Source organism: Danio aesculapii, chromosome 11 (genome assembly GCF_903798145.1).
Source record: "Danio aesculapii chromosome 11, fDanAes4.1, whole genome shotgun sequence".
In the NCBI taxonomy this organism is placed as follows: Eukaryota; Metazoa; Chordata; class Actinopteri; order Cypriniformes; family Danionidae; genus Danio; species Danio aesculapii.
The window spans coordinates 34845683-34873393 of NC_079445.1; the positions used below are offsets into that span (position 1 = coordinate 34845683).

Genomic DNA, 27711 nt, shown 5'->3' on the forward strand with positions numbered 1-27711 from the left:
TAAGATGAGATGCATATAGAAATTAGTCTCAGAAGAAGACGGAACAACGCGTTATGTAGTATAAACAGTATGTTGGCCTTTCTCAAGCCACCAAAATAAACATGAATTGAACGTAAATAATCAGCGAAACGGCTTGAGCCACTTTTCTTGAAATACGTTTATTTGTACATAGTCACATAACACTCAAAATATTGAAGACAGACTGGATACAAAGCTACTTTTGAATAGAAATGAAGATGAGGCTTTGTAACTGATGGCAGTTTATAGATGGTTTCTACTGAGTGCAGTCATAGGCCAAAAAAATTCCATTACGTCTACAAATAATCCAAAATACAAGGGCAACTTTAGTCTCATTTTCAATTTATTTTTATCTCATGCAAGGAAGGAAGGAGGTAAAGAAAGTATTTGGCCCGCTATATATAATTTCGTAATAGTGATAATAAAGTAAATGATACCAGTAATGACATCAAGTAAATGAGTAAAAATGCAACAGCAATACCGAGAGAGAATGTAACCACTCAAAGCATTCGAAAACATATTAAAAATAAACAAAAGACGCCTTGCCCTTCCTTAAATAGATTTTTCTATATCCTCCATCTGACAAAATTCACATATAGCAAACAAATGTACATTATTTTTAAATTTCCTCTGATTTCACATGGTAAACCGTTCTCTCTTTTATTTTACTGGTGTAGTAGAGTTCCTAACAATAAGAGACTCCAGAACAAACCATTGAAACATTCACAATCGGTATGAAATCGCCTATGCAGGTAAACCTTCAGTGCTATGTAACATTGACGGCTTTGTTGTCGACACACAAAGACAAATCTGAGCGATGACATGTTCAAGTACAACAACTGAAACTCATTAAACATTTTTTTCTACGTTTTTTTTTTTTGTCATACAAAAGACTTCAGAGTTTCTGCATCTCAATAGTTTGCGAGTCAATACAAAAAAGAAAGTGTGATTGGGCTTTGTAGCGGGTCCAGCCCAAGTAGATCTGTAACCTGTACAGACGAAACACAAAACCATGCATTAAATGGCTTTAGGAGAGCTAACATAAGGCTGACTAAGCTCTAATATAGCCGATCTCAGGCAGTAAATGAGCTTGTAGGGATAAAAACACATGCATTAAAGCGTCTGAAGGCAAAGAGAGAACCAACAAAACATAAAAACGAAGGAATACAAAGTGCAAGAACCACCTGTATATGCCAAGTGTCAATCTGTTTACTGCATATAAGAGTTACGACAAAAAAAAAGTTGTGTTTGTTTCGTTTTTACACAAGATGTATAGCAAATGAATGCATAATTATTAAGTACTTAATGTAGACTCTTGCATTTTCCATTAAGCTGAATTTCAGCTCTGCAATGGTGGAAATGAGCATCTATCGTTTCCTTCAGTTTTTCCTACATCTATCATTTAGATCTCAGGTGGTTATGCGAGTATGATCACTGGCTTGCCAACGTAAAACATCATGAGAGAAAAATAGTACTCAGTGCTCCAGCCAGTATCCATATATCCGTTTAAATAGCACGATTGCACCTCATTTGTAAAATGTACATTTTCACAGCTTTAAAGTAATGCAGGAACATGACAAGGGCTTTGACAAGAGTAGACGTATAAAGAGAAAATACAGATGAATCCAACACATGTTATATTTACTCATCTGCACGTCATTACATTTTATTAGTTTTTTTTAACACACAGTCAATGGGGTCCAATGTTGCTTGGACATTCTGCGAAATATCTTCTTTTGTGTTTTTTTAAATTTGGAATGACACAGGGGTTCATTTTGATCTGTAGCATAAAAAAAGATTGAAAATGTTCAATCGAAAGTGTCGTAGGGAGCAGCTTGAACGCAACTCTGTCATTATGCCCCCAATCAAGGCACTTGAGGGTGACTCCAGAGGGCGCTGATTGGTTAGTTCAGGGGTGCCCAAACCTGTGTCCTGCAGAGTTTAGCTTGTTTAGAGCTTGTTTAGCTAGCTCAGGTGTGTCTGATTGGGGTTGGATCCAATCTATGCAGGACACCAGCCCTCCAGAACAGTTTTGGGCACCTCTGGGTTAGTTTGATTCGAAACTTAAATTAGCTTTCCACTTTTTTAATCACCTAGTTTTAAACACGCACGTCATTCCATTAATTTATTTTTTTAACACAAAGTCAATGGGGTCCAATGTTGCTTGGACATTCTGCAAAATATCTTCTTTTGTGTTTTTTTAAACTTGGAATGACACAGGAGTTTCATTTTGATCTGTAGCATATAAAAGATTGAAAACGTCCAATCAAAAGTGTCGTAGGGAGCAGCTTGAACACAACATTGTCATTATGCCCCCTATCAAAGCACTTAACCTGACTCCAGAGGGCGCTAATTGGTTCAGGGGTGCCCAAACCCGTGTCCTGCAGAGTTTTGCTTCAACTTGTCACAACACCTGCCAGGACATTTCTAGCAAGCTTGATTATCTAGCTCAGGTGTGTCTGATTGGGGTTGGCTATAACCTATGCAGGACACCGGCCCTCCAGAACCAAGTTTGGGCACCCCTGGTTTAGTTTAATTTAAAACTGTCATTTAAATTAGCTTTCTGCTTTATCACCTAGTTTTAAACCGTTTTTTTAAATCATTCAGACAATCTCTGCATCTGGCAGGAGAGCTTTTAGCTTAGCTTAGCATAAATCATTAAATCGGATTAGACCATTAACATCTCGCTCAAAAGTCTGTTTATTTCGACCTACTAAACAGCAACTTTTTATTTTCCATCAGTCTAGCTTTAAATAGAAAAACAATCAAAACTCTTTTCAGATTTTTTTTTAAACGATGCTAATGGTCTAATCCAATTCAATGGTTTATGCTAAGCTAAGCTAAACGTGCTCCAGCCAGATGCATAGATCTGCTGAATGAATGAAAAAATGGTAAAACTCAACTATTTAACTCTGGGAGACTTGTAAAATGAGCCTATTTCCAAAACAGTGGCGTTTCTTTTTTTGTCATCTTTTTTCTCATATTTTTAAATTCAATGATCAAATATTGTCTGTGCAAGTGAAAGGGAGACAATGAGGGAGTAAAGAATGTGTGTGTGTGTGTGTGTGTATATGTATATATATATATATATATATATATATATATATACATATATATATATATATATATATATATATATATATATATATATATATATATATATATATATATATATACACACATATATACACACATATATACACATATATATATATACACATATATATATATACATATATACACATATATATATATTACACATATATATATATATATATATATATATATATATAATATATATATATATATATATATATATATATATATATATATATATATATATATATATATATATATATAAATATAAATATATATACACACACACATATAAAAGCATGTATTATAATGCACTGAACTGTAGTGTTGTCCGTAAACAAAATGTTACCAGCGTCATCCACTTGAAGCATCTAAAAGCCATTTCACCGTCTAAAAAACATCCATTTCGTCTGTAGAATCTTTCAATATAATGTCTAACTACATAGCACCGTCTTAATGCTTCCTGAACAAACCTGTAAATTCTGTGTAGTGGAATAAAAGTACCCAGAGATACAGCGACTCAACTGAGAGGGAGAAAAATGATTTTGATCTTTCGCAACTGCTTAGGGGACAAGCGTTTGCTTTCTAACGGCGTGCGAGGGCAAATGGAGGACACTAATTTCCATTCATACTAAATGAGTGTATTAAGGCTTCATATATCTGCTGCCAGAGCATCCGGATGGATGAATGTAAATCAACCGAGAAAAACACAGAGAGCCGATAACCTGGATTCCTGTGATGTTTCGTACACTGGAACGGCAAAAACTTTACTCAACTATGAGCGAACAAAAATTTTAATGTTTTCTTATTAGTGTCAGACTGATATATAAAGGCCTGTGTTACTAGTTTGCCATTTTTTAGCCATTTTTTAACCCATTGGTAGTCAAATATAGTGTCAAATATGTGATCGATTTAATCAGCACTCATCTGTTTACATCGCCATCCATACTGGCCATCAATAATAATAATAATTCTTCCTGTACTGCTATTGAATAGTGCGTTGCGTGCATATCAAGAACACAAACCATGTTTTAAAAGTCTGTATAAGGAATATGAGACCAAATGTGAGCCAAAATGTGAGTTCGTAATAATAATAATAAAAATGTAATGAAAATATTCACGTCCAGTGCATAATATAAGGTATTCAGGCTATCATTTTAGCTCGCTGTGCATATTAGGAAGAAAGAAGAACGAAATCCTGTCCGTCTATTGTAAAGGCCAGCGGGGGCCAAACTGAACTCAAAAGGGCAAGAGCGCAATTCCAAAATCAGCACCATCAGATTCGCACTGCTACGCCTCAGTTGCCTTTCAGGGGTTAGTGTTGGTTTTGAGGGGAAAGGCCAGGTAGCAGACCAAGTTTCATACCCTGTTTTTTTTTTTCTTTCGTTTGTTTTCTAGTGTTCTCAGAGGTTCCGTGCATATTAGAAGGCATTTGTAGTTTTAAACAGGAAGACATGAACATCCCCACAAAAGCTCCTGAAGAGTGCAGAATGTTTGTTTTTCTTGAAGGTTTGTTTTCCGCAGAAAAAAAAAAATTATATTAATTATAATAAAAATAATAAAATATGACAAGTAGAGTTGACTCTCCAGGAAAAGAGCAGCACAAGGGGAGAGAATTATTAAAAAAAAAAGAAGTATGACAAAACTACAGCTATAATGTAAAACCACACTGGACAATGGCAAAAGATGCCTCATATGGGACAAAAAAATAAACAAAAAGGACAACACCAAAAAAAAAAAGATGTCCTTCTGGGTTGTTTTAGTGCTCTGAAGGTCATTTGTACATGAGGTTTGAGTGCCATTTTTCATCATGGCATAAATCAGGCAGTGCGTCCTGCAAAAAGTGTTTGGTTTCTGCCTGTTTTCCGGCCCTAAGTTCCACCATTGGGCTCAGTTTTGGGCATGGTGTCGGATGGTGTGGAAGATCCAGTCCATCTTGGTGGTCCATCCGCCATGGTGAGCGTCATTCATCTGCTTCATGAAATAGTCCAGGGCCTCCTGCTCGGTTTTGTCCAATGCCAGAGTCTTGCGGATGTAAGCGATGTCATCGAAGGACTGCAGCTCCGGCATTCCTGAGCCCAGCATCATGGAGAAGAGGTTGATGAAGAGGTTGGCATGCTGTCGGATGGCCAGGTATGCCTTGTAGCACATCTCTTGAAACCTGCAGGGAGAGACATTGAGACATTCAGCTTTCCTGCTTCAAGGATAGAGTGCTACGATAATGAGTCTCGTTGCCTGGAAGTCATTTTTTTGATTAATTAAAGTTTCTGATATCTAGGGTGATATCTAGAAAGCGGAAATATTAAACTGGCAAAGGGTGACCCCCATACCAAATCATACCGTACTGTACCCAGGGCATCTGCAGGTTTCTAAAAGTGATATTTAAGTGACTTTTTAAAACCTTTTTAATACCACACAGCAAAGAACAAAATTTAAGACCAATTTTACAGTACAGAATTTACAAAAAAAGCACGCACCACAACTAATGACAATCCCTAAAAACATTATTATTACTATTATTAATATTAATAATAAAAATAACAACCATAATAATGATCATAATCATTATAAAATGTTCCCCTGCATTAACAACACTAATAAAACATAATTTTCAAATGTCAATAACTTATGCCTATAATTAAATTGAATATAACAATATTATATGTATAACTTTTTATTAGTTTTATAGATTTTCTGATTTTGTTTGATCTTATTCTGCTAAAGCATTTGCTGACAACTTCAATGTAATGTTTTCTCTCTACATTCCTAAAATAGCTTTTAAATTTCACATTTAAAATTGATTGCATCAATGACAGTGTCACCTTCACAGTGTGGAAAAGGTTTAGGAATCAGCACCAATGATACGTTATACAGTGCTCAGCATATATAAGTGCACCCCTCACAAATGCATCTTTTAAAATCATATTTTTAACATGAAGCTATACAATATTATATTTTGCATATACATTAGTTCAGTCAGTACTGAAGCCAAATCGGAAGCTTATCTAACAAAATAACTTACGATAGTGGTCCAAAAACTAATACACCCAAATTCATATGTTATATAAAAATATTAAATACAAATTTTTTAAAAATAGGAAAAAAAAAAAAATCAAGAAAAGCAAAAAAAATTGAAACATTTAATTGAAGTTTTGTAGGTTGAAATTTTTTTGCAATATTTTGCTTGAATTTATTTATATCTTTTCATTTCTAAATATGTTTGGTGACTAAAATATTATTTTCATAAATATATCGGTTTAATAAATCAGTTTTTTTTTAAATGCACCAAAATACATTGCCTATATTCACTGAGAAATGGAGAAAAATATTCATTTTCAAAACGGGGTGTACTCGATTATGCTCGATTATTAGTGAGTGTCTGTGGGTATCTCTATGACAACACAGCGTACTGGTTACCGGTCAATGCTTTTTTGCTAGTCAAAATAAATTACTTTAAAAATTCATTCATTTTCTTTTCGGCTTAGTCTCTTTATTAATCAGGGGTTGCCACTGCGGAATGAACCGCTAACTTATCCAGCATATGTTTTACGCAGCGGATGCCCTTCCAGCTGCAACCAATCACTGGGAAACATCCATACACACTCATTCAGCCTTCCCAATTCACCTATAGCGCATGTCTTTGGAGAACATGCAAACTCCACACAGAAATGCCAACTGACCCAGCCGAGGCTCGAACCAGTGACCTTCTTGCTGTGAGGTGATTGTTTCTCCCACTGCGGCACCGTGCAGCCAAAATTAAAACATACAAAATAAAAGAAATCATCAGATTCTGGTCTCTGGCCGGTAGATCGGTGCATCTTTAGCTCTTTGTTTGTTAATGTACATGTTGACGCAGCTGTTAAAAGCTATTATAGAGTGAAATCTCAACAAACATTAATTATGATAACAAAATCCCCACTACTGTGTATTTTGTTATGTTCTGCCAAAGAATGGACTTTAGTTCTGCTTATATTGTTCTGTGATGATAAAGAGATTTTAGCAGATTTGAAAACGGAAATAAAATCTTCAGTTCGATTGCATTTTTAAGACCTCTGAAACATGGATTTAAGACATTTTAAGTCTAATTCTGGCCTTATTATTATATTATAGGATTTAAGACTTTAAGGATCCAGCCTGAGAACCTCTCAGTGGAAAATTGCATTACTCTTCACCAATTGCAGTCTTAATTATTCTTGGTTTCTCTCTAGGTTTTTTCCTTCACTTTTGTCAATTGGTAAAGTTTGTTCCTCGCCACTGGCAACACTGGCTTGCTTAGTTTGGAATTTGTGGAGCTGTACTTCGATGGATTTGCTCTTCATTGTTTGGACTTTCCGCAGTGACATTTATATTACACTGAACTGAACTTAGACTCTGAAAACTGGACTGCAACAGTTTCAATTAACTAGAACTTCTTCTATGTCAAGCTGCTTTGACACAATCTACATTGTAAGAGCGCTATAGAAATAAAGATAAAAGATGAATGAAACATGATACCTTTTTTCCAATACTCCCTTAAGGCCTGATAGACCATTTCAACACTAGTTCAGTTTTACTCAAGCAAGTCCAGACACAATAATGCCAGAGTTAAGACACAGACGTCCACTCCTCTGAGATACACCGATAAAGAACAAATCCTGCTTTTCTGAAACCTCCTGAAGCTGAGATTTGTTAAAAAGCGGAAGAGAGGCAGGAAACTTGGCAGCCGTCTTGCTGTCAGTGTATTGTTGGAGGAGAAATGTCTGCTGGGATGGAGGCCCGAGAGTCTCATTTTGAAAGCTTCTATTGTTCTGCTCAATCTCTGATTGTCTCAGTTTGCTGACTGCCAATTACTATGTTAATGGCGAAATAACAAAGCATTTGTTTTCGGATACGTTCACTCTGGAAAATAATTGGCGATACGTACCTCTCAAACTCTCGGGTTTTAGTGCACTCCTGGGTTCCTCCTTTGCTGATCACAATTAGGAAGTCTTGAGTTAAGACGAACGGCACTCGCTCTCGCTTGTAGCCAAATTTCTTCTTCTTGTGGTCCAAAAAGTGACCAAAATCTATATGAAACAGCTGTAGGAACACATGCAGACGCTCAGTGTGGAAATACTGACAATAACGGAATCAAACATTGACTTTAAGGCATGCAAAGATTCCTATTCCCACCTGCCCATCATCCTTCACCATGATGTTACTGTTGTGCCTGTCACCGATGCCCAGAATGAAAGTGGCCACACAATAGCCAGCGCAGGATCGCGTAAACAAGTCTATAGCCATGTCGTACCTATAACCATTTCGACTGGTTACTCCAAACAAATAATTTTGCTTTTAATGGTGTGATTTGGTTTGATTTGGAACTTACATTTCACCCTTGTTCTTGTCCTTTAGCCACTGATGCAGCGTTGAACTGTTAAACTGCAGCGCACCCTTCAGGCCTCCTTTACACTGAATCTGCATGATGGTGTGTGAACTTCTTACTACCTCGATGAGACCAACACAATCTCCAATAGACAAGCAGCCATAGGGGAGCATTCTGGGATAGCAAAAACATGTTCAATTTCACATGGCTGCAGGAGAATTAAGCACAATGTAAAATCAATACCTGGTGCTTTAAACATTTTAAGCTTCAAACCTACTTTTTGGTTACCTAGTTTTAGGGCTGCACAATATATTGTTTGAGCATCAATATCGCAATGTGTGTATCTGCAATAGTCACATCGCTTAATTATTAAAGATTAAAAGAAAAAGACATTAATAAATATTATTATTAATACAATGATGATCATGTTGTTTTATGTTATTCAATTTCTGTACCCAAATACTGTTAGACTGTCTAGAAAACCATTTCAAAAGTTCACACTTAGATATTGCTTGATATTAATAGCAGGTTTGGCATGCTGTCCCAGGAGAAAACCCTGAGCTCGGAGAGACTTGAGCCCAGGGCTCTCACCTGGTCAATAAGAATGTAAGGGGGTCAAGAGATCAGGTAGTTCTCGAGAGCTACTCCTGATAAAGAAGAAAAAAAGGGGGAGATGGGGTGGATGGGGGGGATTCTTCAAAAACGAAGATAAGGAAAATAACGTGAAACGGGCTATTTATTGTTGGTTTGGATTTATCTGTTTGGTTTATCGATGACTGTGGATGAGAAACCAGCCACGATCAATCATATCACAAGCTTCTCTCGAAATTAGTTTATCAAACTTCACAAAGTACTGTTTACTTAACTTTTATCTTTGCTCTGTTGTATTTGTTTATGCTTTATATATACTATTTATTAAAATTTATGCAAACACTATGCATAAGAAAGGGCTCTTGCCAATCTATCTAAATAAATGAAATTTTTCTAAATAGAGCTATTCAAGGCAAGGCAAGTTTAATTATAACATATTTCATACACAGTGGCAATTCAAAGTGCTTTACATAAAAAAGACAAGTATAAGAAAAAAAAATAAGAAAAAAAAAATAAGAAAAAAAATAAAATGATTTAAAACGTGTTTAAATGTGTTATGATTAAAAATGATTAAAATGTGTTAAAGCAGGTTATACAAGTATAAAAGAAAAAAGAAAAGAAAGACAATATAGTGCGATCTGTCGGACGTAACACAATGCTCATTTAGTAAGGGCACAGCTAAACAGATGTGTTTTCAGTCTTGATTTGAATGTGCCTAATGTGCAATTATTCAATAAATCTGGTGAAATTATATTCATGTCGCAAAAGAACAAAATAATCGCAATGTCAGATTTTTCCAATATCGTGCAGCCCTAGCAGATTTGGTTAACTTTTTGGTTTCCTGGCTAACTATTCTCACATACCTCAGGTCCAGACCCTGATTTTGCCAAATGTTCTCCATTATTCTGATGATCTGAAGTGTCAACATGTCTTGCCGCAGATCTAGGAAATGGAAAAGCAGGGAAAAGACTTGTAAATTGTTGTTTCTTTCCAAACTAAGGGCGTTAATTCTGAAAGAGAACAAAAGCTGATCTGACCATCCCCGTTCTTGAAGATGATCTCATTGTTTTGGAAGAGAAGTTCGGACATGATGTCAGGATTTTCCCAGTTCAGCCAGAGCGGTCTCTTGGCAGAGGACATGATTCTGCAGTCTTCAAGTCTGCCACACACACAAAAAAAACAACAAAAAAACAAGTCACAAATCAAATACACTATACTGTTGAAATGTTTGGGGTCAGTAAGATTTTAAAATGTCTCTTATGCTCTTACAGGCTGCATTTATTTGATCAAAAGCAATCTGTAATTTATTATTTCAGCATTATTACTCCAGTCTTCTGCGTCCTGGTTCTTCCAAAATCATTCTAAAAATGCTGATTTAGTGTTTAGACACTTAAAACAAACTTTTTAATCTCAGTATTAAGGAATTTTGATGCTCAAATATGTATTTTAGGATTCTTTAAATTAGAAAGTACAGCATTCACTTCATGTTTCACCAGTGTTAAAATAAAATTAAAAGTCACCCCTGCCGAGTGCAAATATCTTTTCTCTTAGCTGTAAATACAGCACAGTGTGGTTCTCACCGTAGGTTCCCCAGCTGGTGGGCAGGATTTAGTGGAGAGGTGAAATTTTGGAGGGCATCCATGTAGTCCGGCCGCCTCATCTGCTCCACTAGAAACTTCATTTGCACCTGAAAAAGCAAAATTAATTAAATTCAGTATGCAGTGGGGCAGATTGTGGTCTGATTGAGCAGCAGGGCAGATTATTGTCTTTTTATTATCTAATATCTCCTATTATTAATAGGTATAGTGCGAGTGCGTGTGTGAATGTGAGAGTGTTTCCCTGTACTGTGTTGCGGCTAGAAGGACATCCACTGCGTAAAAACATATGCCCTAATAGTTGCCGGTTCATTCCGCTGTGGCGACCCCTGATAAAATAAGGGACTAAGCCGATGGAAAATTAATGAATGATATTAGATAATAAAAAAAGGCAATAAATGCATTAATCAAGGACATTACAAATGACTAGTAAGTACAAAACTATGGATTTACTATGCAGCTACATCATGTTCTGGACATTTCCCAAATCTATTCCTTATGGGTTTAAGGATAGATTCAGTAATGAGGACAGGGTTAGAGTTAAGATAACTGGTTAGATTTAGGGTTTGGGTTATAAATAGGCATTAAATTAGTAGAGTAAATGTAACCATGCAAGAAATTTAAATCTGACTATAATGAATCAACATTGTAAGAATGATGGTTTGCATATTTAGATATAAAAATACCATTTATGAAGCTTACATTAAGACTTTTTCTTCTATACATTTGAGTAAGTACAGAACAGAAATATAATTTCTTGTTCTTATTTTGTCCTTACATAAATATATGCAAAATGACAACTGGAACATTATTTTATTTATTTTAATTTCATAATTAAACATTAAAGTTGACACTTGGTACTTTTAATAGGCTTTTAAAAATATATAAAATCACTTTAACAAATTACATTTTATTAAGTTTTGGACTCATTTTCTTCTGAATAATTTGTTCATGTTTTTTATATCTCCGTTTTAATTTTGTACATTTGACATTTTTTGTTTCAATTATTTTTTTATTAGAAAGAAACATTAATTTTTAAATCCATTTGCTTGCTAACAACTGCTTATATGATTTTTGCTTTTTTTAGGTTACTTTAAATTCTCAAACTGATTTCTTGTTTAATTTTACCAAGCATTAAATAATTGCAAGTATTGGAGTACAATGAATTTTCGGTTCTTCTTTATGAGAATCTCTTTATAATGAGGGCCTAAATGTGTAAAGAGATTCTAATAATGAAGAACTGAAAATACACTGTCCTCTTTATACCTGATCATTCTATTAAATGGGGTGTTTAAAGTAAAGCCTGAATCACACAATGGATGAGATATCTCACGTCAACCTAATCTAACAGCTAAGGTTTCACTTGAAGTATATGCAGAGACTCTTCTTATATAACCTCACGAGCCTGCTTTTAGGAGAAGCTCAAGGGTTGAGTTTACCTTCTGAGTTTCATCCTTCTTCTCCTGTTTGAGAATGTCTGTGAGGTTGATGAGCTTCTCCATGGCCTCCACCTGTCTGCTCAGGTGCTTCAGATACATGCCACATGCGCGGCAGTACGACTCCAGCAGCAGGCCAAACCGCTGACTCACTGTTTTATTGTGCATCTCTGACCTGCAGCCCCATGAGAAGTTACAATTTAACTTCATTTAGATCTTAAAAACATCATGATATTTAGGACAGCGCGCTTAAAAAGGAAATGACAATGAGAAGGGAAAATAAGCAAATGACGTACTTCAAATGCCAAAAGAAGAAGTGCCCAATCCTCTGGTTGGTGAGAGCCTTTTTTAACAGAAATCGCACCAGTGGGTTATCAAGATACTGCTCGTACTTCAAAACCTAGAATGAAATGATGCATAATTAATTTTAAGATTCAGGATTTTTTATCTGTTAACCCTCCTGTTATCTTAATATTCTGTATTCACCATTCGCCCTTTGGGTCAAGAATGTCCTGCCTTCACTCAACCTCTAAAATAAAGCATCTAAATTTAATTTCAATCCTAAAATCTATTTTGAATAAAGAAACAACCTCATGATTTATCACAAACTCTGTGAATGTCTAGGTTTTCCCTCATAAGTGTGACTTATTACCTCAATGTTTAATCAGAGGGCAACAATCATATTTTAGACTAAAGTGAAAGGCATATTTTCTAATGCTAAAAGTACCGATGGTATATCTATCTATCTATCTATCTATCTATCTATCTATCTATCTATCTATCTATCTATCTATCTATCTATCTATCTATCTATCTATATACATATATACACATATATACACATATATATAGCTCCAACTGTCTTGGTCTTTCATATTATAACTGTGACTTATTCTATGCATCTAAAATAGAGAAATGGTTTCTGTTTGAATACACCCATGCACCTTAAATCAAATGTTCAAGCACCATTTTCAAAAATATCAATAACAGTTGAGTAGTGCTAAATTTATAGCCACTGAATCAAACTGGACCAGAGCTTTTGAATCCGAAAATACTAATCAATTGCAAGCCCTAGTTAATATGAAAACATGACAGGGTATTTATAATTAATTATATCAATCTTACCTGAACCAACTGAATGAGGTACTGCGAGAGTTTGTCATCGGTTAGATACTTCTCAAGGCACCTAACCGCAAAGTCTCGGATCATTGGATCAGGGTAGTTACAGTCAAGCAACTCCATGGCTTGTTCTGGCTTTATTGCAGGCCAATCTTTCAGAAGGCAATACATCTGTGCAACTTCATCTCTGGAATTCCACTTCACCGCCAGCAGAATCTTGGGCAGGATTTCTGGTATATTTACACAATACTGCCTGGAATAGAAAACACAAGCACAGTTTTACATACGCTTGGAACACTTATATGAGCAGAGCTGATGGGAAGCTAGACTACCTGTGCCTCCATAGGAAGTCTTTTTCCTGCTCAGTGATCTCAGAAAGTGGGTCCCTGTTGCCCAGCTGCCGAAGTTGCTCTATATCTGTCTCTGTCATTGCATGGTCTCGCGCCACTCTACTGCTCTGTAATTCACAAAAAAACTAATCAATAACAAAGCCACTTTAAGGCAAGTCATTTCACTCCGTGGTCGTCTTTGAAATGCCTATTGGGCAGTATGGAATCATTAGAAATTAATCAAATTAAACAACAACTGTGTCCTTAGTTTCATTTCTAAGTGCTTTTTCATTTCTAAATTTGAAGAAACTAACGTCTGGTCCGAGCCCCTCACCCAAATAATGGTTAGTCTATAGCAATCAATGATTGGCTCCTGTACTAGAAGGCGGGGCTTCATTCGCCATATTGTCACTTTTGCCCATTCAAAACTATATAAGTGACATGTCTTGTGTATTGTATAGTCTTTGTTAATGAACACTTGAGAGATGGAATTCACTAAGACAAAAACTATATAATTAGAAATATTCATATTTAGTAATATTTAGTTGTGTATTATTTGTTAATATACGTGTATAACGTGTACTGTGTATATGTACATATGTATAAATACACACACATACTGTACATAAAATACAAAAATATACAAGTAAAATTTATTTACATTAAATTAAAAATAATAATAATACATGTAATATATACAGCGAGTCAGGACACAGAACACAATGCGCTGTAGAAAAAAAGCATGTCAAAATTATCTAAAAAATCAACGAAACATTATGGGAAGGGGCCACCGTATTACAAAAATTTATTTTTAACTGCTGTCAAACAATTAATCATAATTAATCACACCCAAAATAAAAGTAAATCTTTACAAAATATTAATACAATGTCCTCCGTGCTGTGTCTCCTGTTCAGTACAGAATGCGTTCAGCTTGCCAAATTTACAATAAATCTTTGAGCTAGCTGTGTGAATCTGAAGTGCTGTTCTGTATGTTTGCAAGTTTTCTCCCCAAAATGACGACGAAACGTTCTGCACCGTCAATAGCACCTGCAGTAGCACCCGAAAGGCAGAGGAAGATGCTAACCATCGCACAAAAAAACTTCTAGACATGCTAAAGGAAGGTAGAAGTTATGTGGCTGTACAGAATAAATAAATGAAGATCAAATGATTTTGATCTTTGGTTTTATTCTATAATACTGGACTTGATTTGCTACAAAGGTTTGATCTTCGAGAGTGTTTACACAAGAGAGAAACGTGTGAAAGTGTTAATGCCTGTCTGAGAAGTGTATAAAGTGTGTAGTGATGAGTTTTACAGCCATAAAACATCTATAATAATTGTAAAAACTAAAGCGGACTACTACGGATTTCACCTATTGCAGGTTATTTTTAGAACGTAACTCCAGCGAATAATAAGGGACCACTGTATATACTTTTTTGTAAATGCCTTAAAAATCTGTTAACTCACATGTAAAGAATTCAAGGTATTTGTATTAACTTATTTTAAATAAACAATAAAAATAAATGTATTAAAGCAATGTTCTTTCATAATTTAAATTAGAAATTATCATAATTATTCATATTTTAATGTTAAACATTTATAAATATAGTAGTAGTTGACTTTTTTAGTTTGCTTTTGCCCACTTTATTTCATAATTAACACAATTCACAGTTTTTAATAGGGATGCTCCGATCAGTCGGCCAGAGATCGGTATCGGCCGATAATCACGTCACGACTCGATCAGTACTCGCTGATCTGGCTGATCTCATAAACCAATCTCAAATGTTTGTTTACGGGTTTACAAGCAGAAGAAGATGGACGTGTAATGTCCGGGTTATACATTAGCAGTGCTACAGCACATGAGCAATGTTTCCAAATTGCATTGTTAGTCATTTTTCTTACTATTTTTTTTTTCTATCTTCATTATTTTTTGTAAAGCTGCTTCCGACCATTACATGCATGCAACATCCTTAATTTATTCACTTAGGTAGGGCGAGATCTAATACTTAGAGGAAAAATGTGCTTATGCAATGGCATAGTTATATAAAGCTTGAAGCATCAGAATCCGTACTCTGTATCGGCCGATCACCATGACAAGGAATCGGTACTCAGTATCAGCTGCAAAAATCCTGTTTGGAGCATCCCTAGATTTTACGCATTCCCTTCATCATAGAAGCCAGCAAAAATGTTTTATTTTATGTTTCACTGTATCTTCCTCTTTTTTTTCTTTAAAAGAAACCTCCTTTCAAAGGAGTATTCCTGTAACTAAGCACTCAGTGTACCATGGGCGGTACACTAAAACATTAAGAGGTGTTAATCAATCATCCTCTTGACTAACAGTGTACTTTTAAAGTAAATAAACCTCAATCGCAGTTTAAATATTTAAATATAAGGTTGAGTAATAATCTTTCCGAAACCTCTGATGTTGTAAAAATGCGTTTGCTTCCAAAGAAGTCATTTTAACAAGCACTGATATACTTCAAAGGCTCTAAGATGAATCAGCAACAATGTTTTGAGAGTAAACAGGCATCTGCTCATATCGTATATAGTCACTACTAATATCTAAAATAAAATTAAATAAAAGAGCGAACCATGCGCTTTTCAGTAACTGTAAACAATGAGAAACTCCCGAGGTGACTACAGACAATAGCAGAGATGTTTCTGATGCTGCTCAGGCTTGTAAAGAGTATTAATAGCATCGAGAAGTGTGTCGCTATAATTAATTAAGTAGGATGTGTGTCTGTAAGCTCACCTGTCCAGACTGGCAGTAATTGTATCCCATCTCTCTGGATATTATCCAGTTAGCGTGATCCTCAATTGTAGCCATGTCAGGGAACTTAACAGGTGAGCTGAAATAGTCAAACTCCAGCTCTAAACATGGGGTTTCCTGAAACAAAAGCAGCATTTAGATACAAAAAAAACTAAACAACATTTTATTAAAAACTAATGCATATTTAGCATCAATCAAACATTCAGTTTTGGTTACTACAATAAAGTTGTCTTAAAAATGTACAATTTCATCTGATAACGAAAACAAAAAACAAGAAACTGCATACTAAATAAAGAGCCTTCTTCATTAACTATGTCACCTCAGATTAAACAACACAGAGAAATCCTATTAAAGCTTATTAAAGTGGCTCAGTGCTGAAAAGAGATTATGTAAGAGCAGAAACCTTGTTAGGGTTGGAGCCTGTGACACCGATGGGGTTAAGCAGGTCTTCTAGGCCGTGTGGTACGGGCCACAGATTCAGTGCCATCTTTCCTGAGACCAGAGTGTGTGTGTAGTCAAACAGATTGACGTTTCCCCAGGCCAGTGGACAATGCTCCTGTAGCAGATCAAGCAATGCTTCATTTCATATCTCAATGCCACTAAAACACTGAGGATAATGATGATTTTTTTTTAATGCCATGTCAGCAACAAAGGCTATTCTCATGGCAAGAGCATTTCATTAATAAATATACAATTAAAAACAACAAACAAATTAATATATAAATTAGATATGATTTTTAATGTTAATACATGATAAAGATTCATTTTTCCTGTTGACACTTTGCTGAATATCTCCTTAAGAAAGGAGAGTTAATTTTAGGGCTGCACAATATATCGTTTTAGCATCGATATCGCAACGTGATCATTCGCAATAGTCAAATCGTGAGTATGCGCAATATTGAGTCTGAACTATAATTTATCATATCGCAGGTGTTTTTTTTGAGCCTGTGACTGTGTGATGGTGTTAAAAGCATTCCGGCATAAGACATTGTACTGTTTGTATCTTTGACAAATTAACGATTAATTTTATTGAATTGTTTAAAAAACGAAGACTATACAGTATAATTTTACATTTGATTATTCAATTACTGTATATCTGAAAACAGTTCCACTCCTCAGAAAACAATAAAACGCTGTTTATTTAATTTGGATCTATTTCATTATTGAATTTATCTATGCTTTTAGATTGTTTATTATATTTTATGCACTCCCTTACAGAATTATCCCACTAGATCTAAAATGATCAATTCTTTCTGAATAGACATTAAACTTATCTAGTGAAATTGTAAACATATCGCAATATATATGTCACAGAATAAAAAATAAAAAAATAATAAAATCGCACTGTTAGAGTTTTTCCAATATCGTGCAGCCCCTGGTTCATTTCATTAAAAAAGCCTTCTGCAGTCATTAAAAGCAGGACAGTCCAGTAGAATGTGTTTTAAAGTAAGAGGAATTGTGCAGAACAAACATTGAGTGGTGTCTTCAGCTTTAAGCAAAAAAACCATGCGTTATTCTTGTATGTCCAATACGACATCTGGTAAAAATCACTTAAATCAAATCTAGTCCTAAAATATATTAAAACCCTGTTTAAATTTCAGCTTGTATTTACATTAAAAAATTGTGCTTAATAAGTGTGCTTCAACTGTAAAGTTGCAAAAAGCTTAATAGATGGCAATAATGTCTGCGTAAAAAAAACAACAACTCACTGCAAAAATATCATATTATAATATTTGTTTGATTTTAACAAGATCAGAATTACTTTCTGTGAAAATAAATAATAATAAAAATTCTCTCGCATTCAAATGTGTAAGTATAAACCGTGCATGTAAAACAACCCCTGACATTCATATCAATCTACTCAAAATTACATAATTTAAATTATTACTTTAGCCAAGAGAGCTAAAAAAGCAGAAAACAGAAAAATAAGTGTTTATTTGCTCCTAGCATGAAAAAATACTCAATCAAATCATGTTAACAATGAATGTATGACTTTCAGCTTAGAGTGCACCGGGATGAAACATTGCTGTTTTAACGGGTTTCATTTTTTCTGAAAGTCCTGAGTGTTGCTGTTTTTGAAATAAAATGAAGATGAAATATTAAAATTTCAATAAATTTTAATACAGCTCTCTGCCAAATGCCATGCTGTTGTTCGCATTAACACAGCCAAAATGATCAGAAAAGACGTTCACATGGATGCACAACTAGCAAGGTTTTATGAGATGTCTGTGTAAATGAGAAAAGCAAGTTATCACCTCTTTTGCCCCCTTCCTTCCTTTCACAGAACAGATGGAGAGACAGAGACGAGCCGCCCGGGGGATGTCAGGAATGTACATGTCATAAGTCAACCACTCGTTCCACCTGAAGACACATATCAGCACATAATGTTCCACTTAAAACGTCTACACTTTAAAAAAATCTAAATGCAGTGAAACAATCAAATGTTACCATTATTGGCCAACTAAAAAGCAATCGCTAGAAAACAAGAGAATAAACGGACTAATTGTCATGTGGCTACAAAGTTGAAGTCAATCTATTTACTTCTGCGACACATTGGCCTTTAGAAGTGAAAAAAAGAAAGGGTGAGGTGTTTATATGTGACGGCGATTAACAAGAAAAATGACATTTCATGTCAAAAAGGTTGCATAAGATAAAGTGCCTCCTCTGACATTTAAAACATCTGTGTGATTTTACTCCATTACAAAAGACAAATGGAAGCGCATTTTTTAATAAAACCAAATCATCCACAGAGCTCATCTACAGAATAAAAAAAACAAAGTAATTCAGAATAATAAATAAAATAATTCTGATATTTTGCCCCACAATTCTGATGATATAAAAGTTTATATATTGCAATTTATTCTCAGATTTGCTAGTTATATATTGCACATTTGCATATTGTGAACGTAGTTTTCCATTCTTGAGTGCAAGAAGATATTGTGTGCTAATATTATTGGGTTTCTGCATGTTTCCCCAAGTAAAATGTAAGACTTTTTAAGACTTTTTAAGGCCATTATAAATTCAATTTCAAACAGGGCAAAACAGTAAGCATTGTGTCTAATGGCCAGTGGAAAACATTTTTAATTATCCCCTCCAAAAAAATCGAATTGTTCTTTCTCAGCCAAATATTTTACATTATGTGTAAAACAAGCAAACTTTAGTTATATGCATGCATTTAAAAAACATGTAGTTAATAAATGTAACTTTGTTAAATGCTTTTTCTTTAGATGGCCTTAAGGCCTAAAAAAAAGTCATTTTTGACATTTAAGACATTTTAAGACCCCACAGACACCCTGTATTAATACTAAACTGAATGTACCAAAACATTTACGAAACAAAATAGAAATTTTTTAATCCAGAAAGACATTTTAGCCATAAAATTAGGCTCTTGGAATGGGGAAGATATATAAACTCAGATCTGAGCAGTCATATTGACAAGATATCAATTTAAAATGCTTAGAAAAAAAAAAGCCAGAACTGCAAACAGTCAACTTTAAACTCAAACTTTAAGGTTTTGGGAACAGAGTGGAGAAAACATGCAGTTTTGAGAAATAAAATAAGATCTGAAGTCAAAAATTATATAAAAATTCACAATTATAATTTTTTCCATGGCAGAAACGGGCATTAATGTTTTTGTAGACACATTCACAATCATTCAGCAATGATTTGACTGTAGTGTTTGTACAGTTACCTCGGATTTGAACACGGGACACGCTGCGTGTTGACATTATCACACAACTGTTCTCCACCATGGTAGATCCCTGTCCGCACGTAAATCTGAAATAAAAGGTGACAAGCAATGAGGCGCAAAGCCTCTTAGATCAGAAAAAAACCCTATGCCAGAAAGGTCACGCAACAATAATGAAAAGCAACACACAACAGCTTCCTGTTCTTTTACTCTGCACAATCTTACAAAACACTTCCAATTAGGGCTGTATGATTTTGAGATAAAAAGATCGAATTGCGATTTATCTGATCAAAATTGCAAATATACTACATTTCATAAAAAATACAGTTTTGACATGGTGGTTTTAACAGCACCAAAGAAAGACCAAGAATAATCACTAAGTACGCTACACTATGCTACTATTTAAAACCTCTTAGACATTGCAGCCATTTTTTCCAATGAAGTTCTCAATTGTCATGACATATTAAGTAAACAACTACAGTATTTTAAATTCAATTGAATTAATTATATATATAAAATCTTCGATATATAAAACCTTTACATTTACATTGTGTTACATTTTTCAGATTGTTCAGGATAATGTGCTTACAAAATATCAGTAGGTCTGTCACAATAATCAATATATCGACTGATCATACAACACATAGAAAATGAACTCAACCGTTTTTGGTGATGCAATATAAATTGCAATATAAAAACCAATTCTAGCAACAGTTTAGCTAAGGATATGCGTTTTCACATTCAAATTCCAATGCCTACGTATTAAATTGTTTATATGACTCCAATTAAATAAAATATTCTTAAAAATAAAATATGATGTGTTCTTTGGAAGAGTGTACTTGCATTGTGATGATATTATATTGTCATTCTGGCATTATATAATGATGAGTGGCATAAAATGGTCTTAAAATGACAAGTAATATCATTTATACTATTATGATGCAATTATGATGCAACATATCGTACTAGTGTTGTCACGATACTGGAATTCGGTACCAATCGATACAAAAATTTTAAAAACGTTAATGTCATAAAACAGCCCAACAATTACTGTGATTGGCCATGAAGGTCATCAGTTCACCGAACTCACCGCTATTTACTGACTTTAACCACAGATACAGGGACACTGGAGTGTTTTAAAACTGCGATTCATCAGCTGATCGTCGTGACTTTGAAATGCTTCAGTTTCCCTGTATCTGTGTTTACATTCAGTAGACAGCGGTAAGTTTGGTGAACTGGTGACCTTCACAGCCAATCACAGTCGTTTCTGTTGAGCACGTGAACACAATGGCAACTCGTCTGTATTTAATAATGTGGTCAACAGAGCTTAAATGCTTGCGGGAAATTTAAATTTTTTTATTTTGTACCGATTGGTACCCAATTCCAGTATCATAACAACCCTATATCGTCCAAAAAAATAGATATCATGAAAAGCCTATCTGTCAGAACTTTCAAAAACTATATGTTTGTTGTTAAAATATTTAAAAGCGCATAGAAATAATTGCTTTTTAAATAATTAAATTAAATAATTGTTAATCGTGCAGGCCTACTTCCCATGCATTGTGTACAACAAAAACAACTTCAAGCAAGCACCTTGTCAATGTCCCGAATGTTCACATTAACGTATGTTGCGCAGAGGACCCGTATCCTAAGGGTGCTGTTAATGGTCCAAAGAGATTTGGTGGAGGCCTCTCCGTTCATGTAAGGCGTTGCGGTGGAAATTCGGCGGGCATAGGAGGGCATGGTGAAGTTGTCCATCGGCAGCTGAGAGTAAAGACTGTCCTTGGACATAAGCATGAGGTTTGGCAAGCGACCCAGCATAATGCAACTCCGTACATACTGAGGGAAAGAGAAGGACAGAAATAGAGGGAGATTTTCATACATAAAGCCACATAATCAGCACATCTCAGGAGCCCTTTAGTCATCTAAACATGCACATGAGGTATTTTTAGTGTCCTGTGCAGCAATTCTTGTCGTACTGTTTTGTCGGGATGATATAAACTAGAAATCCAGCCGGTCACTGAAACTACTCATTTGGATTTGGTGTACTGGCTGTTTTTTTTGGGATAATGAAAGCCTGGAACAAAAACAGAATTGCTGCCAAAAACTTAAAATTTGAAACAACTAGAAACCTCAGATGGCTAATTAATCAAAGCCCAAGGTAAAAAGCATAAATCGCTACTGAAGATAAACAAAAGCAGCATTTGAACTAAAAATGACCATGTTTTCCTGAATGTAAGCCTCAATTAATAATGATCTGAAATATTCTCTGACATATGCTCTAAAAGTCATTTATATAATACATTTCGATTCAAAATATGCACAAATATGTTTGGATTTCAGCTGAATGAAACACTTTAAATAAGTTTGTTTAGGCTTGATGTTTATCATAATCAGTGGTGGAAAGAGTACTGAAAAATCATACTTCGGTAAAAGTACTATTACTTGCCTAAAAATGCAGTGTGAGTAAAAGTATCTGTTTTAAATATTACTCAAAGTATGGGTAAAAAGTAGACCTTTCAAAAGTAGTATTACGCTGTGAAAAGCTGATGCATTTACATGTAATTTGTGGATGTGTGTAAACGTAAGATTCTGTAGTGCATTTAGTTATTGCCCAGCAGGCACACATCATAAGACGTTAATACTGGGTCAGATTTGGGTTATGTCAGGTGACCAAAATTCAATGTCTAGCCACCGTTTAAGGACAACGTTATTTTGATGTCCAATAACCACATTAAACGATGTTGATATTTGGTTAATTTTAGGTTGTGTTGGAAAGTGACCAAATCCAACGTTGAGCCAACGTCATATTGACATCAAATACTGACATTTATTCGTCAGGAATGGCAACCAAAATCCAATGTCTGATAGACATCATAGTGGTAACGTCCACACAACATCAAGCTGTAACATCATGAGATATTGATATTTGGTTGATTTTAGGTTGGACGTTAAACATTGACATCAGCCTGACGTTAAGTTCTGTTCGATTTTCATTTCCAAACAAAATGCAACGTCCCCACGACATTGGGGTACAATGTCAATCTGATGCCATGTTGACGTCTTGTGCCTGCTGGGTGTTTAAGGCCATTTTGGTCATCATACAGCAAACATCCGTCATCTTCTCATCATCACATGCATCTAAACAGTCTCTGGGTCAGTGCGTGTAAAGATTTTGGACATCTTCTTGGACACTTTTAATGCTTCCAAACAGTTTGCTGCAATTGTAAATTGCCCATGTCTTGAGGTTTCATATGATGCGATTTACCTTCTATGTGCAATTTGATTGGACAGGAATCACAGGACTGATTTCTCTAATCCCCATAGACAAGAAAAAATAAAGTGACTGCAGGTTGAAGGAAAGAAGTGGAGTAAAAGTACAGATGCAGCACTAAAAATTTACTTAAGGGAAAGTACACATTTTAAGTAAATTACAATATCTGAGAAAAACTACTCAGTTACAGTAATTTGAGTATTTGTAATTTGTTACTTTACACCACTGATCATAATGGTTGTTTATAGTGATCGCCTCAATTTCGGTTTGTGACATGAATACTCTTAAGGTTTGTGCACACTGGGACTGCTTATCAGAACCATTTTTTCCAAGATGTTTTTGGAATGCATACCCAAGTGATTTTCACTGCGAAGTGCCGAGTGAAAATGCTAAATCACTCTCTGATCTTAGATGGCACTTAACTTACTAAAAGAAAATCAAGTGAAATGAAACTCACCATTGAATCTTATTAGATTTTGAGCAGGAAAGAGACAGGCTGCACTGGTAAGCAGTATCCCCGTAATATCGTTAATTAAAAAAAGAATCTGCAAATGAATCTGTCTTGACAGTCTTTACAAGTGAAGGCATTATTTACACACAATATGAATTCCCAATTAGAAAAATACTACAAACTATAAAATACTCTTCATGAAAATACTTAAATAACAGACAAATCCAAATGCCCAACGCAAGTGAGCTGCGTTCCAGACCAGTTCAGCTTGATGATGTATAATGTCTCCGACACCGCCTGCAGTGCCATTTAGCAACTTAATAGCAACCGTCTTTTGACTTTGGGACGAGGGATCTGGAACTGCTAAAATGCTAACTCGCTTCCGGGTTTTGGCACACAAATTGACGTCATAGTTCCTCCACTCTATTCCTCAACATAATAACACCCTCTTGCCAACTTTTTTGAAGTTGCTGTGGTGTTTACCATACAACTCTGTATGGTAAACACCACAGCAGGTATTAGATTGCTCCTTTTTACCCTCTCTTTTTCAATTTAGCTTTTGCCAATTTTAATTATTTGCTTATTATGTCATATATTATAATCAGTATTTTATGCCAGTGGCCAGTCCCCTTGAGCAGAGGGCCTATTGACCACCTCTGTACACACTGCTCTGTGGTTTAGGAAAGGCTTTCCTCTCCACACCAGCCATCTCAATCCCCAGTAAAAGTTTTTTCATCGGCAGGTGACATTATAAATGTGCAGAGATCTCAGCTTATACCAGAAAACATAGATATTCTGATAATTATTTTAAAAGAAAGTCAAATCCCAGCACAGTCATAGTTTTAGTTTGTTTGTATTAAAGAGCTTTCTTTAATTTGTATTGTTCATTTTGATTTGGAATTCATTTTAAATCTGTAATTTAGCTGCACAGTTAAAGTTTAGGATTGTTTATATTAAAGTCTTCTTTAGTTAGTGTTATTTACTTTAAAAAGATTTAATTTTGTAAAAAAAACAATTGAGCAGAATTTGATTTAAAAAAATTAAAGGACTCCTGTTCATCTTAAATTTGTCTCAAATAATTTTGTTAAAAAAAATTGTGACTAGATCGTGAATCGTGAAATTAGTATCATGAATCGTATCGAATCGTGAGTTAGTTGAATCGTTACATCCCTACTGTCCAGTCTTTGTGGTCAGTCAATTACTTCCACTGTATCGGTTTACCTCAGGGAACACAACCAACCCTGTGACATCAGGCACAGCGATATTCTGGTGGCAACCTTGTTTTAAAAACTATAGTAAAGAATGCCTTTTTTGTAAAAATGGTGACATTAATCATATTTGTTTAATATAATTAGATTTAAGTGGACCATTTAATAAAATTACAAAAACTTTAAAAAAAAAACGTTTAAAAAAAAACTTAAAAAAAAAAATAGACTTCACTGACTGCTTCACTTCCACTTTAAACTGAAATGGTTTGTTGTGGAGTGAGGGAAACTAAAAAACAAACTATCAATTTAAAATGCTAAATTTATAAAGAGCTTTCACACAAAACTTGGTTGAATTTGGTAAAGCTGCATTCTCATATGCAGCTCCTTGTGCATGGAATACTCTTCAAAAGGAAAATCAAACTTCAATCACTAGTCCCCTTAGGAAGATTTTAAAATGTATTACACGATTTACATTTAGCATCTTTTAGTTGCAAACGCTAATGTACTTGCTCTGTTAATTGTAGGATATTTTATATTTATCTTAAACCATTACATAATCTTATGATTTACATTTACTACTGTATCTATTGGATATGTTATGGTTTTGCATTGATATATTTTAGTGTTTATTACGGTTTGTTTGTGCAGTATATTCTTGAAAAAGAGATTACAAATCTCGAGGTTTTCCTGGCAAAATAAAAGGTTTAAATAAAACAATAATAAAATAAATATTAATAAAAAACACAAGGTAGTTAAAAGAGCCATAACCTTTTAATCTCTTTTTAGGCCTACTGGTAGCCTATTTAGCATGAGTACTGAACTAAATCATATAACCTTTATGAGTTTGTTTACTCTCAACAATGCCACTTTGACCTGGTACAACCTATAATCAGAATGAACAGAACAAAACCTAGCACTTTAGTGATGATAAAAAGGGCCTAAATGTACCTTGTACTGACTGATGGGGTACTTTTCCAAAAGATACTCGTCACAGCCGCAGACCTTCAGGATGTATTTGCCCTGATATTCCTGAACGCACATCTTTAGCTGCTCGGCGGACAGCAGCATGCTTCTGGTTTTCTTCCTGATGGCTTCGGCGATCACCTGCTCAGGTACGCAGTCATGATTGATCTTTAGTGTGTACTTCTGCTTGTCGTTGTTGGGCGAGACGATCACCCAGATGACCACAATGATTTGACCTAGCACAACAAAGTGAGAAGTGTTAACACAAACAGCTCTATTGGATCGACTCCTTCAGGCATCAAGCATGTGAGAACAGACAATTAATCCCACATGGCAACTGACTGTGTTAAAAAAAGCACTGGATATTGAACGCAGCTGAATGAAGCTGTCAGGGAGTGAATGTAATGGAGTTGTTGTGCTTGCGTTCCTCCGGGCTAAGAGGAGAAAGTGGGCAAAAGCATCAAAACAAACATCATATGCTTCGTGACGACTACTACTATTACAACACAGGCCCATTCACATAAGAACGAAAACAACATTAGTGCAAATACAAGACTTCCTGGAGTGACTCAAATCTAGGAAGATTACTACAGGCTTCGGCCTAGTAGACATAAAGAAACATTCCAGGTTATTCTCAGTCTCAAATCAATAGTCAGCCAATAATGTTGACTTGTCTGTCAGAATTTGTTAGGAAAAACACAAAGGCCTAACAGGGAGAACCATCCATACATGATTAAAACATGCAAATATCACACAATTCAGAAAGTATATCTTTGATACTGTGCTAGCATGAGGCTTGTGTGGTAAAGTTAATGGGGTAGTTCACACAAAACTAAAAATCCTGTCTTTATTTACTCGTCCTTCACTTGAGTCAAACCTGTTTGAGTTTCTTTATTCTGTTGAACAAAAAAAATAGACTTTGAAGAAAGATGAAAACCTGTAACCATTGACTTGCATAGTGGGAAAAACAAATACTATTAAGGTCAATGGTTACAGGTTTCCAACATTCTTCAAAGCAGCTTCTTTTGTGTCCAACAGAAAGAAGAAACTCAATGGTTTTGGAACAAGTCAGAGGGATTGGAAATGATCACGGAATTTTCATTTTTGGGGGGGAACCAACCCATTGACATCCGTAGTAGTGTTGTCATGATACTGGAATTCGGTACAAATCGATACTGAAATTTTTTAAACGTCCACTGATGAATCACAGCTTTAAAACGTTCCAGTGTTCCTGTATCTGTGGTTACACTTATGACCTTCACGGCCAATCACAGTCATTTCTGTTGAGTATTTGAACACAATGGCAAATCAGCGCTGTTTAAGAACATACTCAGTAGCGCTCAAATGTCAGCAGGAAATGGACACTTTAAAAAATTTCAGTATCCATTGGTACCGAATTCCAGTATCGTGCAACCCTAATTCATAGTGTTTGTTTTTCTATCTATAGAAATTAATGGTTACAGGATTTCAGCTTTCCTTAAAATATTTTCTTTTGTGTTCAACAGAATAAAGACGCTCAATCAGGATTAGATTAAGGACGAGTACATTTTCATTTATGTGTGAACTATCCCTTTAAAGCATGAACATACTTGATAGAAATAACTTGCATCTTCTACATTAAAAAATTATTTTATTGGATTTATATAAAATAATTTATATAAAATAATCAAATAATAATTTTCAGCAAATATGACAATAAAAAAAATGTAATTTGAAACTACAGAAAATTACCTTGATTTTCTCTTATTGTAGTGCTAGATTATAATAATTAACTGCCAAAATGTGGGTAATATATTACTCTAAAGCAGATCGCACACCAGAAGCGCCGCT

General features: G+C 34.9%; 1 protein-coding gene across 1 annotated transcript in view; it reads right to left on the minus strand.

Moving 5' to 3' along the window:
* Window positions 1–3375: 3375 nt before the first annotated feature.
* Window positions 3376–27711, minus strand: part of pik3ca (phosphatidylinositol-4,5-bisphosphate 3-kinase, catalytic subunit alpha) — a 34891-nt gene continuing 10555 nt past the window's right edge. The window contains exons 5-22 of the mRNA XM_056468095.1: window position 27296; window positions 25867–26117; window positions 21579–21824; window positions 19989–20074; window positions 18553–18658; window positions 16701–16853; window positions 16280–16414; window positions 13532–13656; window positions 13206–13452; window positions 12377–12480; window positions 12084–12255; window positions 10630–10736; window positions 10087–10208; window positions 9913–9991; window positions 8462–8632; window positions 8266–8383; window positions 8018–8172; window positions 3376–5275 (exon numbers count right to left, since the gene is read on the minus strand). Of these exons, the coding sequence (XP_056324070.1) occupies window positions 5005–5275; window positions 8018–8172; window positions 8266–8383; window positions 8462–8632; window positions 9913–9991; window positions 10087–10208; window positions 10630–10736; window positions 12084–12255; window positions 12377–12480; window positions 13206–13452; window positions 13532–13656; window positions 16280–16414; window positions 16701–16853; window positions 18553–18658; window positions 19989–20074; window positions 21579–21824; window positions 25867–26117; window position 27296 (2649 nt within the window). The 3' untranslated portion in view covers window positions 3376–5004. The remainder of the gene's footprint in view (window positions 5276–8017; window positions 8173–8265; window positions 8384–8461; window positions 8633–9912; window positions 9992–10086; window positions 10209–10629; window positions 10737–12083; window positions 12256–12376; window positions 12481–13205; window positions 13453–13531; window positions 13657–16279; window positions 16415–16700; window positions 16854–18552; window positions 18659–19988; window positions 20075–21578; window positions 21825–25866; window positions 26118–27295; window positions 27297–27711) is intronic.